The sequence below is a fragment of the Aspergillus homomorphus genome (assembly GCF_003184865.1).
Source record: "Aspergillus homomorphus CBS 101889 unplaced genomic scaffold BO97scaffold_44, whole genome shotgun sequence".
Lineage (NCBI taxonomy): Eukaryota > Fungi > Ascomycota > Eurotiomycetes > Eurotiales > Aspergillaceae > Aspergillus > Aspergillus homomorphus.
Genome location: NW_020291930.1, coordinates 84,104 through 101,097, shown reverse-complemented (window position 1 = coordinate 101,097; position 16,994 = coordinate 84,104). Strand labels below are relative to the sequence as shown.

At 50.9% G+C, this 16,994-nt stretch overlaps 5 protein-coding genes across 5 annotated transcripts; 3 read left to right on the top strand and 2 right to left on the bottom strand.

The window, feature by feature from the left end:
* Positions 1-589: 589 nt before the first annotated feature.
* BO97DRAFT_408134 (uncharacterized protein) lies at positions 590-4,138 on the top strand. Its single transcript, XM_025695787.1, has 5 exons — positions 590-1,078; positions 1,139-1,304; positions 1,356-1,901; positions 1,958-2,291; positions 2,344-4,138. Exons 1-5 carry the CDS (start codon positions 627-629, stop codon positions 3,741-3,743), a joined length of 2,898 nt encoding a protein of 965 aa, XP_025547893.1. The 5' UTR covers positions 590-626; the 3' UTR covers positions 3,744-4,138.
* On the bottom strand, positions 3,934-4,824 carry BO97DRAFT_195108 (uncharacterized protein). Its single transcript, XM_025690492.1, has one exon. The coding sequence runs from the start codon at positions 4,701-4,703 to the stop codon at positions 4,125-4,127; it is 579 nt and encodes a 192-aa protein (XP_025547892.1). The 5' UTR covers positions 4,704-4,824; the 3' UTR covers positions 3,934-4,124.
* A 420-nt stretch (positions 4,825-5,244) lies between these two features.
* BO97DRAFT_480411 (NAD(P)-dependent alcohol dehydrogenase) lies at positions 5,245-6,924 on the top strand. Its single transcript, XM_025700755.1, has 3 exons — positions 5,245-5,461; positions 5,513-6,124; positions 6,177-6,924. Exons 1-3 carry the CDS (start codon positions 5,285-5,287, stop codon positions 6,471-6,473), a joined length of 1,086 nt encoding a protein of 361 aa, XP_025547891.1. The 5' UTR covers positions 5,245-5,284; the 3' UTR covers positions 6,474-6,924.
* On the bottom strand, positions 6,289-7,384 carry BO97DRAFT_472841 (uncharacterized protein; the record flags this gene model as incomplete). Its single annotated transcript, XM_025700178.1, has 2 exons — positions 6,289-7,116; positions 7,177-7,384. 2 exons carry the CDS (start codon positions 7,382-7,384, stop codon positions 6,548-6,550), a joined length of 777 nt encoding a protein of 258 aa, XP_025547890.1. The 3' UTR covers positions 6,289-6,547.
* Positions 7,385-8,553: 1,169 nt separating this feature from the next.
* Positions 8,554-16,623, top strand: BO97DRAFT_353277 (fatty acid synthase S-acetyltransferase; the record flags this gene model as incomplete). Its single annotated transcript, XM_025692049.1, has 11 exons — positions 8,554-9,059; positions 9,191-9,704; positions 9,759-10,890; positions 10,941-13,117; positions 13,186-13,282; positions 13,338-13,408; positions 13,435-14,631; positions 14,685-14,759; positions 14,809-15,149; positions 15,207-15,684; positions 15,757-16,623. 11 exons carry the CDS (start codon positions 8,554-8,556, stop codon positions 16,621-16,623), a joined length of 7,455 nt encoding a protein of 2,484 aa, XP_025547889.1.
* Between the last annotated feature and the right edge of the window lie 371 nt (positions 16,624-16,994).

Here is a 16,994-nt window from a genome sequence, read left to right as displayed (position 1 = left end):
ATCGAAATGTTATGAACTCCTGACGTTTTCGCAACAATGCTTATCTTATCGCTCCTTTATACGCCCCGCATACCGCGTCATTCTGCCCGCAGTTACGATAAGATAACCGCCGACCCCGCATTCCCCTGGCGCAGCGGCGCTGTACCACAGATCGCCCGAAGCTTCATATCTTATCGAATGGGGAACCAGACAGTTGCTGTGATGTCGATATGACCGAGCCAAGCTTCCAGGCTTCTGTATGCGTCGATGCGACCGTGCGCTTAGGCAGTGTTCATGATTCCGTGGCCGGCTTGCTGACCTCAGGATGCGTGGTTCACAATACTGAGGCATTCGACTGGCTCGACTGTGCCCTTCCAAGTTTGACCAATTTCTTGCTAAAATGTTCTTGGTATTCCACTCCCGTGCTATCATGCTGTTAGATGTTTGCGCATTGCAAAATTATGGCTGTGCAGCCTCAGCCTCTTCGACGCGCAGGTGATTAGCGGCTAAGTCAGCGCTTGCAGGGGATGTTTCAGTGTCGCGCTCTGACTTGCATCTCCTCAAAAGTCTAGCCTTCTCTCATCGATGTCGCCCCCTATCTGACCCTTCTCCTTGTCACACACCTATACTGAGGTGTCCAGTTCAATATGGCCGACCCCTTCTCTACCGCGGTCAACGCGTTCGGTGTTATCTCGCTTGGCATCACGGTTTGCCAGAGTCTCATATCATACTACGGCCCCTACAAAGCTTTCGATGAGGAGATCTCTGACTTTATTACAAGGGTAGAGAGCTTGTCTGGTACTTTGGAGACACTCGACCATCAGTTCAAAGACGGAAAGAATCCGGGTCTGGAAGAGACAACCAAGAATGTCAGCCTCGTGAACGACAGTATCTTGCGCTGTGGTCAGGGTCTACACAAACTGAAGATCATGTTAGCAAAGTGTAGGCGTGTTACTGAGCCAGCAGAGGAGTCAATTGCAGATAAGCTCCACCTGAAGAGAATGCTTTACCCCCTTCGACGAGACACAATCAAAGATATGGTTTGCACGGTCGCAGGATTGCAGGACAACCTGACGATGGCGTTACAGTCGCAAACAATGCAAGTCTTCTCTGATACAAGTATCATTAGTATTGAGCTAATTCCGTCGTTCCCTGCTAGAGCGATGATGAGCGTACAGATTGCGCAACTAAAGGTGCTCGAACGAACGTCCAAAGCTACCGCTGTTGAGACGCGCAGTCTGCTAGATAGCAACGATCGCCTCCAATGTGGGCAGCACTCGATTGAGAGCTGGATTACATCAATCGACAGAAGGCTACAGTCCATGGTACAAGATGACTCCACTCATACTATAAGCGAGCTGGGCTAACATGCTCAGGAATCGACCTTGGTCAAATTCAGGACAAGGCCGGTTCTGGAACCTGCGCTTTTGAGCTCACTGCTCGATACGGACAAGAAAGTTGGGGAGAGGCTGCAACAGGTTTCGCAAATGACACCAAATCGGAGGCGATTACAGCGTCGAGGTTGTACCTGCAGAAGCCCGGGTCAGAGCTCGTGGCCTATAAGGTCATTGGACGTTACAATTCGCTCAGCAATTTGTTCTCTTCATGGAACAGGCACCAAGGTTTTCCAGCTAGAGATCCGTCGAGCATTTTGCAATACTTTCTTGAACTTTGCTGTTCAAGTCAGTCTCCAAGTTGTTCATGGTGCTGGGGGCGCTTCCATCAATCCATGCATCCGCTACCGCGCAGTGGTGCCAAACAACTCTCCAGCCTTCAAGGCTCTGTCAGAAGCTGAGCACGAGCTACGCCAAAGACCTACTGCAAATGTACTAGATGATACCGCCAAGATCTTATTCCAGCTTTTTAGAGATCTCAAAGCATCACCCTCGGACACCCTAATGAACGGTGATAGTATTTCACATGTGCGTGCTACTATTATTTGAACCGGGCTTTACCTTCGACCACTGATAACTTCTAGGTCTTGCTTAGATGGGTAAGGCACATAGTCTACCTGCAAGGTGGCTCAATTTGGCAGAGCTATCGTGCAATAATCGACAGACTCGTCGAAGCTGGTGCCCCGCTCGCTACCCTTAACGATGACGGGCGCACACCTTTGGATGCGTTGACTGCGTGGACAATCTACTCCAGCCCTCCCAATGGACATCAAATCATATCCATCTCACGCAAATTGATGGAGCAAGGAGGAAGTATAACGGCTTCTGGGCTCTGTCTGGATATGAGGCTCGGGCATGATGATACCTACCTGGCGATTGAGTTCGCGAGACGTCTCGCTGAAGCTGCTGGCACTGAGAGTAAGTTGTGGACTGCTCGAATACAAATAGAGACTTGCTCAAACATCACCAGGTTTTGAATTTGATGAGTCTTTCCTAGCAGTAATAACACAATCGAAAGAGACACTTGCTGTTGCTGCAGAATCTTATCCTGATTTGGATCTACTACTGCAGAAATGTATGAGATGGCCCGCCGGAGTCTCTATCCTCTTAAAAGCTGGGTACGAACCAAACCGTGACTCGCTTGGATATGCATGTTTTTCGGGCTGTCCTGAATCTGTCAGACTACTCCTGAAGAGAAGGAAATTCTGTCTGGGAAGATATGAGCTACAACAAGCAGCAGAATGCGGCAATCTTGAAATACAACGAGAAATAGTTTCAAACTTCAGTGAGCAAAGGCGGCAGCTTCGGGGTATGGCACAGGTGCATCTACCCAGCAAGACATTACACAGGTTAGGTGTCAGGTCAGGTTGTCTGCCTGGCTACAATGCTGCCTCTGTGTGCTCGGAGCTGAACGCAGTGTCCATTGAGATACCACCCCTGCTTGCAGAGCCTAGCGAATGGCTCATTTACGCAGCCATTGAGGGAAGCTGTGATATGGCCCAGTTGCTATGGGACGAGGGTTTTCGCGAAGTCAATGAGACAGATCGGGAGGTGCACGACGCCATCATGATAACTAATCCATATCCTTCGCCGGACTTGCAGACTCCAATAACTTTCGCCAACTGGCTCATAGCACATGGAGCAGACATCTCCCGCTGTTGCTCTCTGGGCCGGTCTGGACTTCATCACCTAGCCAAGTACTTCGGTAACGAGTTGGCGGTAACGATAGGCATCAGCAGTCTGGCATCACCTTTCTCTTATAGACCTCATTCTACTTCTGGTCCTGATCTCACTTCTCTGGCGACCGTTCTCGGTGGACTAGATTCGCACGGTGCTAAGATTCTCCATACTATGCTCTTTAGCCACGAAACCGACGAGTGTTATTGCCCGTGCTCAGCCTTCAACGGATGCACTCCAGTCACCGAGCTATTGCGCGGCCTAATTGCTGATTTCGAGCTACTGAAGATCGGGGGCCTACAAGTAATTGTATCGGCAATCGAGCTCCTTGTGAAGGCGGCTGCACCCGCAACCGAAGACTCCCTCCTCAACCACGTAGCCCTGCCGACCATTCGACTATGCACATTCTCCACGCTGGAGATCTCTCATACTTGCATTGGAAACTGTGAGCAGGAAGTCATGTGCGAAGCGGAGGTAACCGAGATCCACGACGAAGAGAAAGAGCGTATCGATTTGCTGGAGCAACTGCAGGTAGAATTTGAGGCCGAGTATCGTCAGCGGGGTCAACGACTGCCCCAGTTCATGATGGGTTACTGGTTCGCGCGAATGACGGCGGTACTTGAGGCTCAGGACGCTCCTGACGAGGGGTATATCGAGCGGGTCCAGGAGCTGGGGGTTGTTTTGGTGCAGTGATTATTGGAATTTATTGTGCTTCGCGGTTAGAATTTCTAACATATTGGACCTTATTCGATTTATGACCAGGGTATGGCCGGGGATCTGACTGAAGATGTCATATCAGCACCTGGATTTCGGGCAACAGGGCCTCAGGAGCATGCTCGTCGCCAGTGGGCTACAGTCGCGGGTCGTTACCGCTTCCGCACGTATGTCATGTCCGAGTCAGCGGGGCGGGGCTGAGTGTGTACTTGAAGTATGGGTTTTCGGTCGTGGAGATGGTAGGACGGATTATTCCGCTTTTCGGTAAGGGAGCGGGAGGAGTGTTAGTCTCGGGATTTACGGGTTGTGGTTTTGAAGTTCTGGACTTATTGGTGGGTTGGATTATATTGTCTTTGGGGGTTATTTTAGATTGATTGAGGGAATTGAAGTGCTAGATATAGAGATGATGGAGGTAGTGGGAAGGGAAGCCCGTTCTACAGTTATAAGTAGTCCAGTTCTATAATGAGAATATCTGATGCATTGAACAGTGGTGTACAATACTTTTTTACATGAGGATCGCTGATCCTTGCAGACATTAAGGAGCGTACGTCCATAGTCTGGGTTAGAGATGCTATTGTCTATTAAAAATCTGTCTCCAACCAGGAGCACGCCAAGTTGATGAAGTGAGCAACGGAGATAGCTGTCAGCAAAGTCGAATGACAGCCACTGTGGCGGTGGTGGCTGGCGCCCGGCAAAGGATCGGGGTTCGATCGGCGGCACCAACAATGCCGACAGTGCCGAAGTCGATCTGGTGGCGGTCCCGAAAATTTGTGCAGAACTCCTGTCACAGCATGATATTTCCGAGTCATCAGGGGCACACGGCCAACGTGACGTCACAGCCAAATCCCCCAATCGAGGAGAGCTTTCTAGAAGCTTAGCAGGAATGTCCCCGATGGGGCTACCGTTACGGTGAATCCTTGCCCGCGCGACCGTCAGCATCTTATTTTCTCCTTAACTCCGGCGGTGGGGCGTCAGCAAGTCGCAGGCTTGGAACCGCCTTTCCCTGGTTGATGACAGCACGATTTCTGGTAGTGTTCCAGAGACCGCGTGTGCCGTGTCCAATGATGGTCCTGTTCTGGGATTGCCGCGCCCCAGCAGAAATCGCTCGGTTTCCTGACTGACGATGACCCGCGAGGCGAATAGGCACTTGCTGACTCCGGCGGTTGGAGATGGCTTACGGCTTACAGACGGGTTACAGAACCTGAATCATGGTGTGCCTCGGCCCAGTCGGGGTCCTGGTGCCACCAGGTTGTTGCTCCCGCCCTTATCCACTCTGTGTGAAGTCTGGGAGGGAGGTTGCTGAATGTCTTCCACAACAGATCTTCGCAGCCCCACAACATGGGCGAAACCACGTACTCAGTAGAGAGACACAGAACCACTTTTCCGCTGGAATTTCTAAGCAGTTTCCCTGGGTTACCCCGACCTGAATTGGAAAATGCAAATATAAATGCTGCGAGGACCCGCGGGGAATCGTACATCTAGACAAATAATCATCATCTCACACAAACACATCATTCACAATGGCTTCCACCGATTACAAGTTCGAGGGCTGGATGGGTCTCGACCCCAAGGCCGCCGAGGGCAACATGGTCTGGCAGGAGTTCGAGCCCAAGCCCTGGGAGGAGACCGATGTTGACATCAAGATCACCCACTGCGGTATCTGCGGTTCTGACATGCACACCTTGAGAAGCGGTTGGGTATGTTCACCAGTCTCGATTAGATGGTGTCCGGTTGCTAACTTGGTTTAGGGTCCCTCTAATTACCCCTGCTGTGTCGGTCACGAGATCGTCGGTGTTGCCGTCCGCGTCGGCTCCAAGGCCGAGGGCGGTATCAAGGTCGGAGACCGTGTCGGTGTTGGTGCTCAGAGCGAGTCCTGCATGGGCCGCAACGGCGATTGTGAGGCTTGTGCCTCTGGCCTCGAGCAGTACTGCCCCAAGTCCATGGTTGGCACATACAACGGCGTGTACGCCAACGGCGGCAAGTCGTACGGTGGTTATGCTCGCTACCACCGCGCTCCCTCCCGCTTCGTCGTCAAGATCCCCGATGCCATCCCCTCCGCTCACGCTGCCCCCATGCTTTGCGGTGGTATTACCACCTACTCTCCCCTGAAGCACTTCGGCTGCGGTCCCGGCAAGCGCGTCGGTATCATCGGTGTTGGCGGTCTCGGTCACTTCGGTATCATGTTCGCCAAGGCCCTCGGTGCCGACAAGGTCATCGCCATCTCCCGCAAGGGCAACAAGAGAGAGGATGCTCTCAAGCTCGGAGCCGATGCTTACATCGCCACCGACGAGGATGCTGAATGGGCCCAGAAGAACGCTCGTTCTCTCGACCTGATTATCTCCACCGTTTCCTCCTCCAAGGTATGTCTTTTTCGATGGCTCGCACTGGTGAATCACTCGCTGACCTGCGTAGATGCCCATCACCGATTACGTCCAGCTCCTTGACCGTGACGGCGCTTTCGTTCAGCTCGGTGTTCCCGAGGACGGAGCTCTCTCCATCCCCGCCCCTGCCCTGATCTTCAAGCGCGTCAAGTTCAGCGGTTCCCTCGTTGGTTCCCCCAGCGAGATCCGAGAGATGCTGCAGCTGGCTGCGGAGAAGAACGTCCGCACCTGGATCGAGGAGCGTCCCATGAAGGACGCCAACGCCGCCATCATCGACATGGATGCCGGCAAGGCCCGATACCGTTACGTGCTCTGCAACGAGCAGTAAACTGACGAACCATGTTGTATATAGACAGACCACCATAGACTTAATGACTCGATGTGAATAGACAACCATACCATTCATGCAGTGGTTTCCTCGAAAGCGCGTACCGTATACTCCACTCCAGCGATCGTGACTGTCTGGCCCGTAGTCCAAGCTTGTGGTTCTGGCATATCCTTCATGGAGGGCAGCTTGTCCACTTCCGTGGATAGGTTGTATCTGGTGCACCATCCTCGACTGGAATCCCATTCCTCCCGAAGGGCGCTGACTTCCCCTCCGTCCTTAACAACCGTAGCATTCGACCCCGGAGACCGAACCTGTCTCTGCACCTGCCGCAAAGCGAGGTAAGTTCCCCAGACCCGACCGAGAAAGGTGCGAGTCACCTCGCCCTTCTCCCCGTCCTTGAAATCAAGTATATCCTTAGACTCCAAAACCCACGAAACACCCTTACCCGCCCCCTCAGGCCCCGCTCGGAACTCCAGCTCCCGCCATACCTCCTCATACTCGCAGACAGGTCTTCCGGGTAGATCCGCCCGCGGCATCGACCCTTTCTCAAGATCGTCCCCGTTCGGCAGTGTGGAGAAAGTCCCGCAATCGACGTCATCGAAGGAATTGCGCGAGTCGACTTCGTGTGTGAATTGGACGCGGGCTGTCGAGGGGTTAGTTTGCTGCGGTGCAGTGCGGAAAACTGGGGAGGAGAGTTGCATACTGGAGTCTTTCGGATCCACGACGCGTTGGCCGGCGATGGCCCAGTCGATTGTGATTGTGGCGCGGTCGATGCGGAGGTCGACGTACCAGCCCGCTACGGACATGACGATTGTGTCGGTGTTTTCGAAGGCTGGGGCCGGGGGCCAGCGGAGGGAGATGCGCGTGGAGAGGCGGCTTTGGGACGGCGGAGGAGGTGTGGTGGGTGACATTTTTAGCAACCGAAGCGAGCGAGGGTGAGATGGATGCTGTTTATGGCCTGTGATTGTTGAGGAGGATGAGAAGGCGGAGGAGGAGTTGCTGCAGAGAAGAGGACCTTGCTGGCAGTTGCAGGTGACTTTCAACCTGTTATCCCCGCTTGCTGCAGCTGGCCGATAAGCGGTGCCGGTTAGTCCGCTTTGGGCTTAGCGGCTTGTGTACAGTGCTTGCTGTTATCTCGCACAAGCCAGCGACATCACTATCCAACTCTTCGGTTACATTGAATTTGTGAAGAACATACATGCTAAATGTTGATTGATTGATCCTGACTGCTACCTGTACAATCCGTACCACTGCGCCGGACATGTGCAACTGCCAAACAAAACGGTGACTGGTCGGCTTGATATTATGATGATCAGAACCCACCAGTTAACCGCATGAGATAATGACTCCAGCCATGTGAACATACAGAGCGAAGGGACTTACTTGATGTTCCATTGAGGATATCCTTTGACACGGTTCAGTTCGATCTCTTGCCGGAAGATGGCTAAAATCTGCTACGAGTGTCTCATAGATCAAACAGCAAAACGGTCCGAGGTACATGATTTTCTCCCGCAACATTTTCAGCTCCCACTGAACTAGATTTTTGCTACAGTCCTAGAAAAACTCACCGTGTGCATTATCAACCTATAAGCCCTGCAGTATTCCACGAATCGTAGTCAGCTTCCAGATGTACAATGAAGACGAAGGTGATACCGAGTCAGACAAGCCACATGCGGCTGCAACGGCTTTTATTCAAATGCGGATGTACTCAGTCGAGTGTATGTCTTTATGAGTTACCGAAACACATGCAGAAGTAGCACTGATTCTACTAAGGTCTCCAGGTATACATGCGTTTCCCACAAGCCCGGCGTTTACTGAGCGTTCGATCTGTCCTCTTTACACGTTGCGACAGTCAGCCCCTGAGATCACACTTGCAAGTACTGTAATCATCAGTCCCCTCCCCCTTGTTGTTGACGGCGAGAAGTTATTCAAAAACAAACACCGGCGGCAAGGTTGCGTCACAACGAAGCGGCAGAGACAAACGTACCGAGTCCAGGCCATGGACTCGAACAACAAGCTCGAAGAACAGTCCGGATCAGACGTCGTCGACAGAAATAGCAAACACGAACCGGTGGTTCCAATGGCCTCTCCATATTGCTGCGAGCCGGTAGCTATTGTGGGGATGGCCATGCGGCTCCCGGGAGGAGTAAGGACTGCTGATGATTTCTGGAATATGCTTATCAACAAACGGACCGGACATTGTGAGATTCCCAGCAGCCGGTTCTCTATTGATGCATTCTGCAGTGAGAAACGGCCGCATGCTGTTAGGACCAAATATGGAAACTTTCTCCATGAGGATCCTGCTGACTTCGATACCTTTTTCTTTTCAATTCCACCGTATGAAGCTGCACGCATGGATCCGCAGCAGCGCAAACTACTGGAAGTTGTGTGGGAATGCCTGGAAAATGCCGGAGAGACACATTGGAGGGGTAAAGATATTGGCTGCTACGTTGGCGTCTTCGGTAGCGATTGGCTCTGTTTAGTAGACAAAGATCATCAGGCAACGGACCGATACTATGTTCTCGGAACGGGAAACTTCACACTGTCAAATCGAGTGTCCTACGAGTACGATTTTCGTGGACCAAGGTATGTGTTCATTTCTTCAATGGTCAAGGGTATTTTTCCGGGGTTACCTTTCGCGGGTAGTGTCTATATCCTTCCGCCATACATCTCTTTCATTTTGCTAGGCTACTGGAACTGATCGGGACCAAACTCAGTATGACAATCGAAACAGGCTGTTCAGGATCAATGGTGGCCCTGCATGAGGCATGCCAAGCGCTATCTTCCGGCCAGTGCTCATCAGCAATTGTCGCTGGAACAAATCTGATCCTATCACCGACCATGATGACATCAATGTCGGAGAACATGGTCATTTCCCCGAGTGGAATGTGCCGCACTTTCGACGAAGAGGCTGATGGTTATGGAAGGGGGGAAGCTATCAATGCCCTCTATATAAAGCCCCTGAGCCATGCTATTAGAGACAACGATCCCATTCGAGCTGTGATCCGAGCGACTGCGACGAATAGCGATGGCAAGACCCCAATCATCACTGCCCCAGGGATGAACTCTCAGAAAAGCCTTATAGAAGCAACATACAGAAGAGCAGGTATTGAAAATCTTTCACAAACTGCATACTTCGAATGTCATGGTACGGGGACACAGGCGGGTGATGAAGCTGAGGTCTCGGTCGTTGCTGAGCTCTTCAGAGCAAAGGGGATTACAATTGGTTCAGTAAGTGATTTTCACTGGGTCAGGGAATAGCACCGTCAAGCTGACAAATGACAGGTCAAAACCAATGTAGGTCACTCGGAGGGTGCGTCCGGCGTCACGAGCATTATCAAAAGTGTGCTTTGCCTGGAGCAAAAAGTTATTCCCCCGACTATATACCAAACCCTGCACCCCGACATACCGTTTGCCAAAAGTAATCTTAGTGTGCCATCAGAACCGACCAGCTGGCCTCAGGATCACCTTGAGAGAATAAGTGTCAACAGCTTCGGCATTGGGGGGACGAATGTCCACGCAATCCTGGAGTCATACTCGCCTAATACTGAAGTCGATGTAGAAGCTGATGTAGCTTCGGTCGCGCACTGCCCGAATAGAGCCGAGCTTCTAATCGTGTCTGCCAGCACAGAAAAAAGCTTAGAGGAGCGTACCTCAGCTATTGTCGAGTTTGCAAATAAATATCCCGAGGCACTTTCAGACCTTGCTTATACCCTACGAATACGACGTGAACACATGGCAAATCGAGCTTTTGGTGTAGTACGCCCAGATAGCCCAATCGATGTATCTGCGTTCAAGAGCTATAAAGCGCAGGATCACCCCGTGATTCTTGCGTTCTCTGGACAAGGCGTTCAGTGGCCCGGGATGGGCAAGGCTTTAATGAAGATGTTTGTGGAGTTTCGGGCCGCCATCGAGGAGATGGAAAGGATCCTTCAAAGCCTGCCGGATGGTCCCAATTGGTCTCTGGCAGAAGAGATCACGAAGGAGACCGACTCTCACATCCACGAAGCACACATGACACAGCCTCTGTGCATCGCCTTCCAGATTGCTTTATTTCATGTGCTAGCGAGCCTTGACCTGAAGGTCCAATGTTTGGTAGGGCATTCCAGCGGAGAGATAGCTGCAGCATATGCGGCGGGAGCCATTACATTGAGATGTGCCATTATATTGGCATACTATCGCGGTGTAGCCATTGGGCCTGAGCAGGGATGTGGATCAATGTTTGCCGTCAGTCTCGGCTCGCAAGAAATCAGCCCCTACCTGCGGGAAGGTGTTGCCGTCGCTTGCATTAATGGTCCACAGAGTGTGACACTCTCTGGATACATCGAACAACTAGAGAAAACCGTTCGGGAAATCAAGCTACAAAGACCTGAAGCCATTTGTAAACCGCTCAAAGTCAATGTGGCATATCATACACGTGGGTACTAGACTGCTGGAGTTTATGATCGGATCCTAACTCAGATACAGGTCAATTGGCACACTGTGGCCGAGTATACGAGTCCCTCATAGCACCGCACATTGAGCACCCCACGAGTCATATGCCGCCTCTCGCATCAGTAGTGACTTGCTCCATCATTGAAGATCCTTCTGAGCTCGGCGCCTCATACTGGCGTCGGCACCTTGAATGCCCGGTGTTATTCCAAGGGGCTGTAGAGCTAATCATGAAGGCTGAGACCAGGCCACACGTGGTCTTTGAGCTTGGCCCCCACCCTGCGCTGTCAGCTCCATTGAAGCAAATATGGAGGAATCAGGCGGCTGGCGTGAATCATGTGTATATCCCAACCATTACAAGAGGTGACAATGACCCCGAGGCCCAAATCCTCAAGGCCATTGGCCTTCTTCATAGCAATGGCGTTTCCGTCAACCTCAAACCTGGAGAATTTCATAGAGAAGGTAAGGTCCTGACAACCGTGCCACTATATCCCTGGCAGAGGGACAAACCTCTATGGAGCGAGAGTCGAGCGGTACGCGAGTGGAGACAAAGCTCAATGCCACATCACGAGCTCTTGGGTTGTCGCGTTACAGAAACATCTGAGCTCGAGCCGACATGGAGAAACTTGCTATCTATCTACAGTGTCGCATGGATTTGTGATCATGTTCTGGAAGGGAGTGTGGTATTTCCCGCCGCAGGTTATATTGCCATGGCAGGAGAAGCCATACGGCAGTTATTTCCCACCACAAAAGGATTCACTATCAGAAATCTCATGCTCAAGTCCGCCTGGATACTGGAACACAAGAAAACTTTCGAAGTTATCACAAGTCTGAAGCCTATCAAGTATACCGATGTGGAAGACTCAGAGTGGTATTCAATGTCCGTTATTGTTCACGATGGTACATCCTGGACCAAGCATTGTCAAGGGCAAGTGAGGTCAGAAGATCACGAACGTCAACACATCGAGCAATCAAACGCCTATATTCGCTCTGTCGACTCTAAAACATGGTACGAAGCTTTAAGCAAGAAAGGAATCACCTATGGCGCCTGTTTCCGTGGTCTAAAAACAATATCCGCAGACCCCGTAGCACCTACAGCGACCGCGTCGATCTGCGACGATGCACCTAAGCATGATAGCAGGTATTTCGTACATCCTACCGCGATAGACCAATGTCTGCAATTGTTGAGCGTCGCTCAGTCACATGGCCTGAAGCGTTGCTTAACGGGGCTGGGAATTCCGGCTTCTATAGCGGAGATATACATTGCCCAAGGAGAAAAGGAGATGACCGTCAAAGCCGCGCTCACAGGCGGTACTCCTCAAAAACGACTCGGGGAAGCAACTCTTTCAACAGATGGCCGCCTAATTGTGTCGCTGCGAAATGTCTTCTTTTTCTCCTTAGGGGATGATGCTCTCTATAGCGGCTCCGTTGTTCCATTGGTTGCGCAAATGAAGTTGACTAAAGATATAGACTTCATGCCCTGTGATGAACTTCTCGCGGGAAGGGCACAGATCTACTCTGAACCCAGAGTAACCGGAGCGCTCCATGGAATAGCCAAACTATCCATTCTTTATGTTCTCAATGCTGCAGAAATTATGACTCCTATAGAGCCCTGTTCTGAACATATGAGGAAATGGAAAGAACATATCATGAGTTTGGCTCGAAGTGTCGATGAAAATGTCTTTACAGAATCGAGAAACTGGGCGTCCATGAGGCTCGACGACAGAAAAGACCTCATCCAGAAATTCCGTGAAAGTGTCAGGGACCCATTGCCAGAAGGGTGGACTGTTATGCCTCGACTGCTCCAGAAAGTCTATGACCACTGTAGGCAGTTCTTGCTCGGTACAGCCTCTCCTCTTGAGGTCCTCCTTGAGGAAAATATGCTTGAAAGTCTCTATACTACTCACTCGCCGCAACAATCAGGAGTCTTTCTGTACTCGCTGGGTAGTACGAAACCAGGGATTCGCATCCTTGAAGTCGGTGCAGGAACTGGATGTGCCACATTCGAAGCATTAAAATGCCTTCAAACGTCGGATGGTGTTAGACTCTACTCGTCATACACATTTACAGATATAACACCTGGGTTCTTTGCCCCTGCCGCGGAGAAATTCAAGGGGTACCGTGGTCTGGAATTCAAAACCCTCGATATAACCAAGCCACCGTCCGAGCAAGGGTTTGAGCTACATAGCTATGACCTGATCATTGCATCTAATGTTTGTTATATCTCATTACTTTGCATTTAAGTTTCGAATCTGGCACTCACGATTTGACGATTGCACAGGCTCTACATATCACCCCAAATTTGAAAACCTCTTTGCAAAGTGTTCACGACCTGCTACGGCCAAACGGGCGTTTGTTGCTACATGAGCTCCACCCTAGTATGACAATTTCATCTCCCTGGGATATTACATGATGACTGACTTTCAGTAGCAGCACTCTGGATTGTGGATTTCTTGATGGTATGCACAAGGCATTTTCCGCTTTTTTACGTGAATTCGTATTCTGTTTGGCTGATATCCCTATCATCTAGGGTGTCTTTCCAGGCTGGTGGCTTGGTGAAGAGATTGAGAGACAGTGCCGACCGTATGTTTCGCCGGAGATATGGGATAAAGAGCTCAGGCAAGCCGGATTTATCGGAAACGAAGCTATGGTATATGACAATGAACGCCCGCTTCAGACGAATTTCACGATGCTATCGAGACCTGTGGAATGCAGGCCAACACAACGGAGCCCTGTGCATTTGCTACATAGTGAGACTCAGAGCAGCTGGACACGGGGCTTGGAAAGTTTTTTTGCGCAGCGAGGTTACTCTGTGACATCCGGAGTTCTGGGCGAAGAACACCCTCGCGAAGCTTTCGTTATTTCTCTTCTTGACTTTGACACACCTTTCCTTTACAGCAGCACAAATGAGTCTTTCGAGGCACTTCGACGGCTCATACAAGGCGTTGTTGGAGGCACATTGCTATGGATTACACATCCATCCCAGTTGACCTGCACGGATCCTCGGTTTGGGCTAATCCACGGCTTCTCGCGGACCATAAAACAGGAAATGAATATACAATTCACAATCTTGGAGATAGACCATTTCGACTCTGCAGCATACACCTGCATTCAGCGCTTGATCGAGAAAATCAGCCAGGCACGGCAGCTTGCTTGCGTGAGAATCGACCAGGAGTATATCCTTCATCAGGGTGATGTTTACGTGGGCCGTTGTCACTGGCCTGTGAACGATACGGCAGCCCCGATGGCAGAGCAAGGCGAAACAACGTGCAAGATACTCGATATTTCCTCATACGGCTTATTGGACTCACTGAATTGGTGCGATACGACGCTTCCCTCGCTGAGGGATGACGAGCTAGAGGTGGATGTCAGTTACGTGGGACTGAACTTCAGGGTAAGAGGCCACAATGTTGGTTTTCCAGTGCTCATACTCATTCTACCGCAGGACCTAATGGTTGCTATGGGCTTATTCGGTGATCGAAGTCAACTAGGATTTGAAGCGAATGGTGTTGTCCGTCAAGTTGGACCTAAAGTGGTAGGAATTCAGGCTGGAGATAGAATAGGTTTCACCAAAACAGGCGTCTTTGCAACAAAAGTTGTGGTACAGCAGCGTTACTGTGTCAAGATCCCAGATGGCTTATCGTTAGACGAGGCAGCCGCTTTGTTGTCGGTCTATGCCACTGTTTTCTACTGCTTCCTTCGTCTTGGGACGCTCCACGCAGGCCAGGTAAGTGAACAACTACGCACAATGCAGACGTCAATAACAAGTACCCTGTTTAGAGTGTCTTAATTCATTCAGCATGTGGTGGTGTTGGCCAAGCTGCGATTCATGTTTGCAGAGCTTTGGGGGCAAAGGTGGGAGCACACTCGAGCCAAGAGCCGTCGCTACTAACACTGCAGCTAGATATACGCCACAGTTGGAAACGAGGAGAAGGTCCAGTACCTGGTTGATCATTTCGGACTTGAGAAAACGCATATTTTTCATTCACGAGACGAATCATTTGTGGCCGACCTAATGCGCGAGACGAGCGGACGTGGCGTTGATGTTGTTCTCAACTCCTTGGCAGGAAAACTTCTTCATGCGTCTTGGAGATGTGTCGCCCCCTTCGGAAAGATGATTGAACTCGGAAAGCGAGACTTTTTGATGAATGGGGTTCTCGATATGGCGCCATTCCTTGAGAACCGCTCATTTATTGCGGTCGACCTGCTTCAGGTGCTCAAAGAAGATCCCGACACTTGGGAATGGTGAGCAGCGTCTGAGCACTTGCTTGGCCAAATTTTTAGGCGCTAACAAAGCGATAGGCTTAGAGGCGAATTTGAAGGGTGGTTCAAGGAAGGCATTATTGGATCCATCCACCCTGTCAAGATCTTCAACGCTGCAGATGTTACGAGCGCATTTAGGTACTTGCAGAAGGGCACCCATATAGGGAAGATTGTGGTCAGGATGCCTAGTTCTTCTGAGAAACTACCGTCGACACGATCATTCGCCGGCTGCAGATTCTCGGCAAGGTCGTCATATCTGTTAGTTGGAGGATTAGGTGGACTTGGACGATCTGTGTCTAGTTGGATGGTTGAGCAAGGTGCTCGCGAAATTGTCTATCTTTCGCGTTCAGCGGGTCAGTCAGAAAATGATCAAAGATTCAAGGAAGAACTTAAAGTTCAGGGTTGCGAGGCTACGTTTGTTGCTGGAAGTGTGGCGGTGCTTGAAGACGTACAAAAGGCGGTTGCAACATGCACGAAGCCTTTGGCGGGTGTCATGCTTCTGTCTATGGTTTTGCGGGTAAGTGGGCCCGGGTCCCCCCTGATGTCCTGGGAAGTGCGACTCCTATTCATGCTTATCATAATTTCCTAGGACCAAATGTACGTCAACATGAGCTATGAGGAGTGGACCACATGTTTAGAGCCCAAGGTGCAAGGGGCCTGGAACCTCCATCATGCTGTGCAGAACCAAAACCTCGACTTCTTCGTCGTTTTCAGTTCGATTTCGGGGACCAATGGCTTCGCCGGCCAGACGAACTATTCGGCCGCCAACTCTTTCCTGGCGTCCTTTACCAAGTATCGCCGCCAGCTCCGATTACCATCGTCTGTCCTTGATCTCGGTCCGGTTGAAGGCGTGGGAACAATCAGCACGAACCCTAAATTCCTCAATACTCTTCGCCGTGCCGCCGTACGTGTGCTGGATGAGAGGGAGTTCATTCGGGGCTTGGAAGTCGCCATCTGGCAATCCAGCATCACCGGTGACTCCACAGATCCGGACTTCTACACGTCGAACCCGGCCATGGTGGGTCTCGGCAATAATAAGCCCATTGCCGATCCGACGACACGAACAACTTGGCGCAGAGATGACCTGCGCTTCGCGCTGTACGCGAACATGGACCTCAAAGGGTCGCGCAACGAGATCGAAAACAACGAGCTTAGGATAATCGTGGACAGGATCAAGAAAGATCTCGCCTTGGCCGACGATCCCAGGACGAAGAGTCTCATGATGTTTGAATTGGGAAGGATGATTCTCCCGCACGTCTCTCAAGATAGCGAGGTTGCTGTCACGCAATGCGGGAACATCCAGATTGACTCGCTCATAGCAATCGAGATCAAGGCGTGGGTGACTCGTGTGCTGGGTGTGGATATCAGTCTGGTAGAGGTCGGAAAGGCGGGGACGATTGGCGGATTGGTGTATCTGTGCCTGGAGTTGCTCAAGGCTCAACATGCGAAGGAGTAGATTAGGCTTTTAGGCTGTTCTGTGATTTCTCTGTGCTGGGTCGGGTCTGGGTGTCCTTCTTTCTGCTTCTTGCCGTGTGGTTAAGCCTATCAGAATGACAAATGTGATGTTTCCGCGTTATGCTTGCTTGCATTTGAGAGTGATTCCTAGAGCTTTCTCTATCAAACCTCTTATGATGGGCTAGAGTGTTGTAAAGGCAATTGTGGAGAATCGACTGTAGCTTTAGCGAGCTTTTGTACATTCTGCTTCATACCGGAAGATTGAGGGAATCGGCTGGCTACACTATCCACTAACTTGATATAATGATGCCTTCCGAGTATGAAAAATCACCATTAAAGTTACCTCAATATACTTTACAGAGCTTGCCTAGT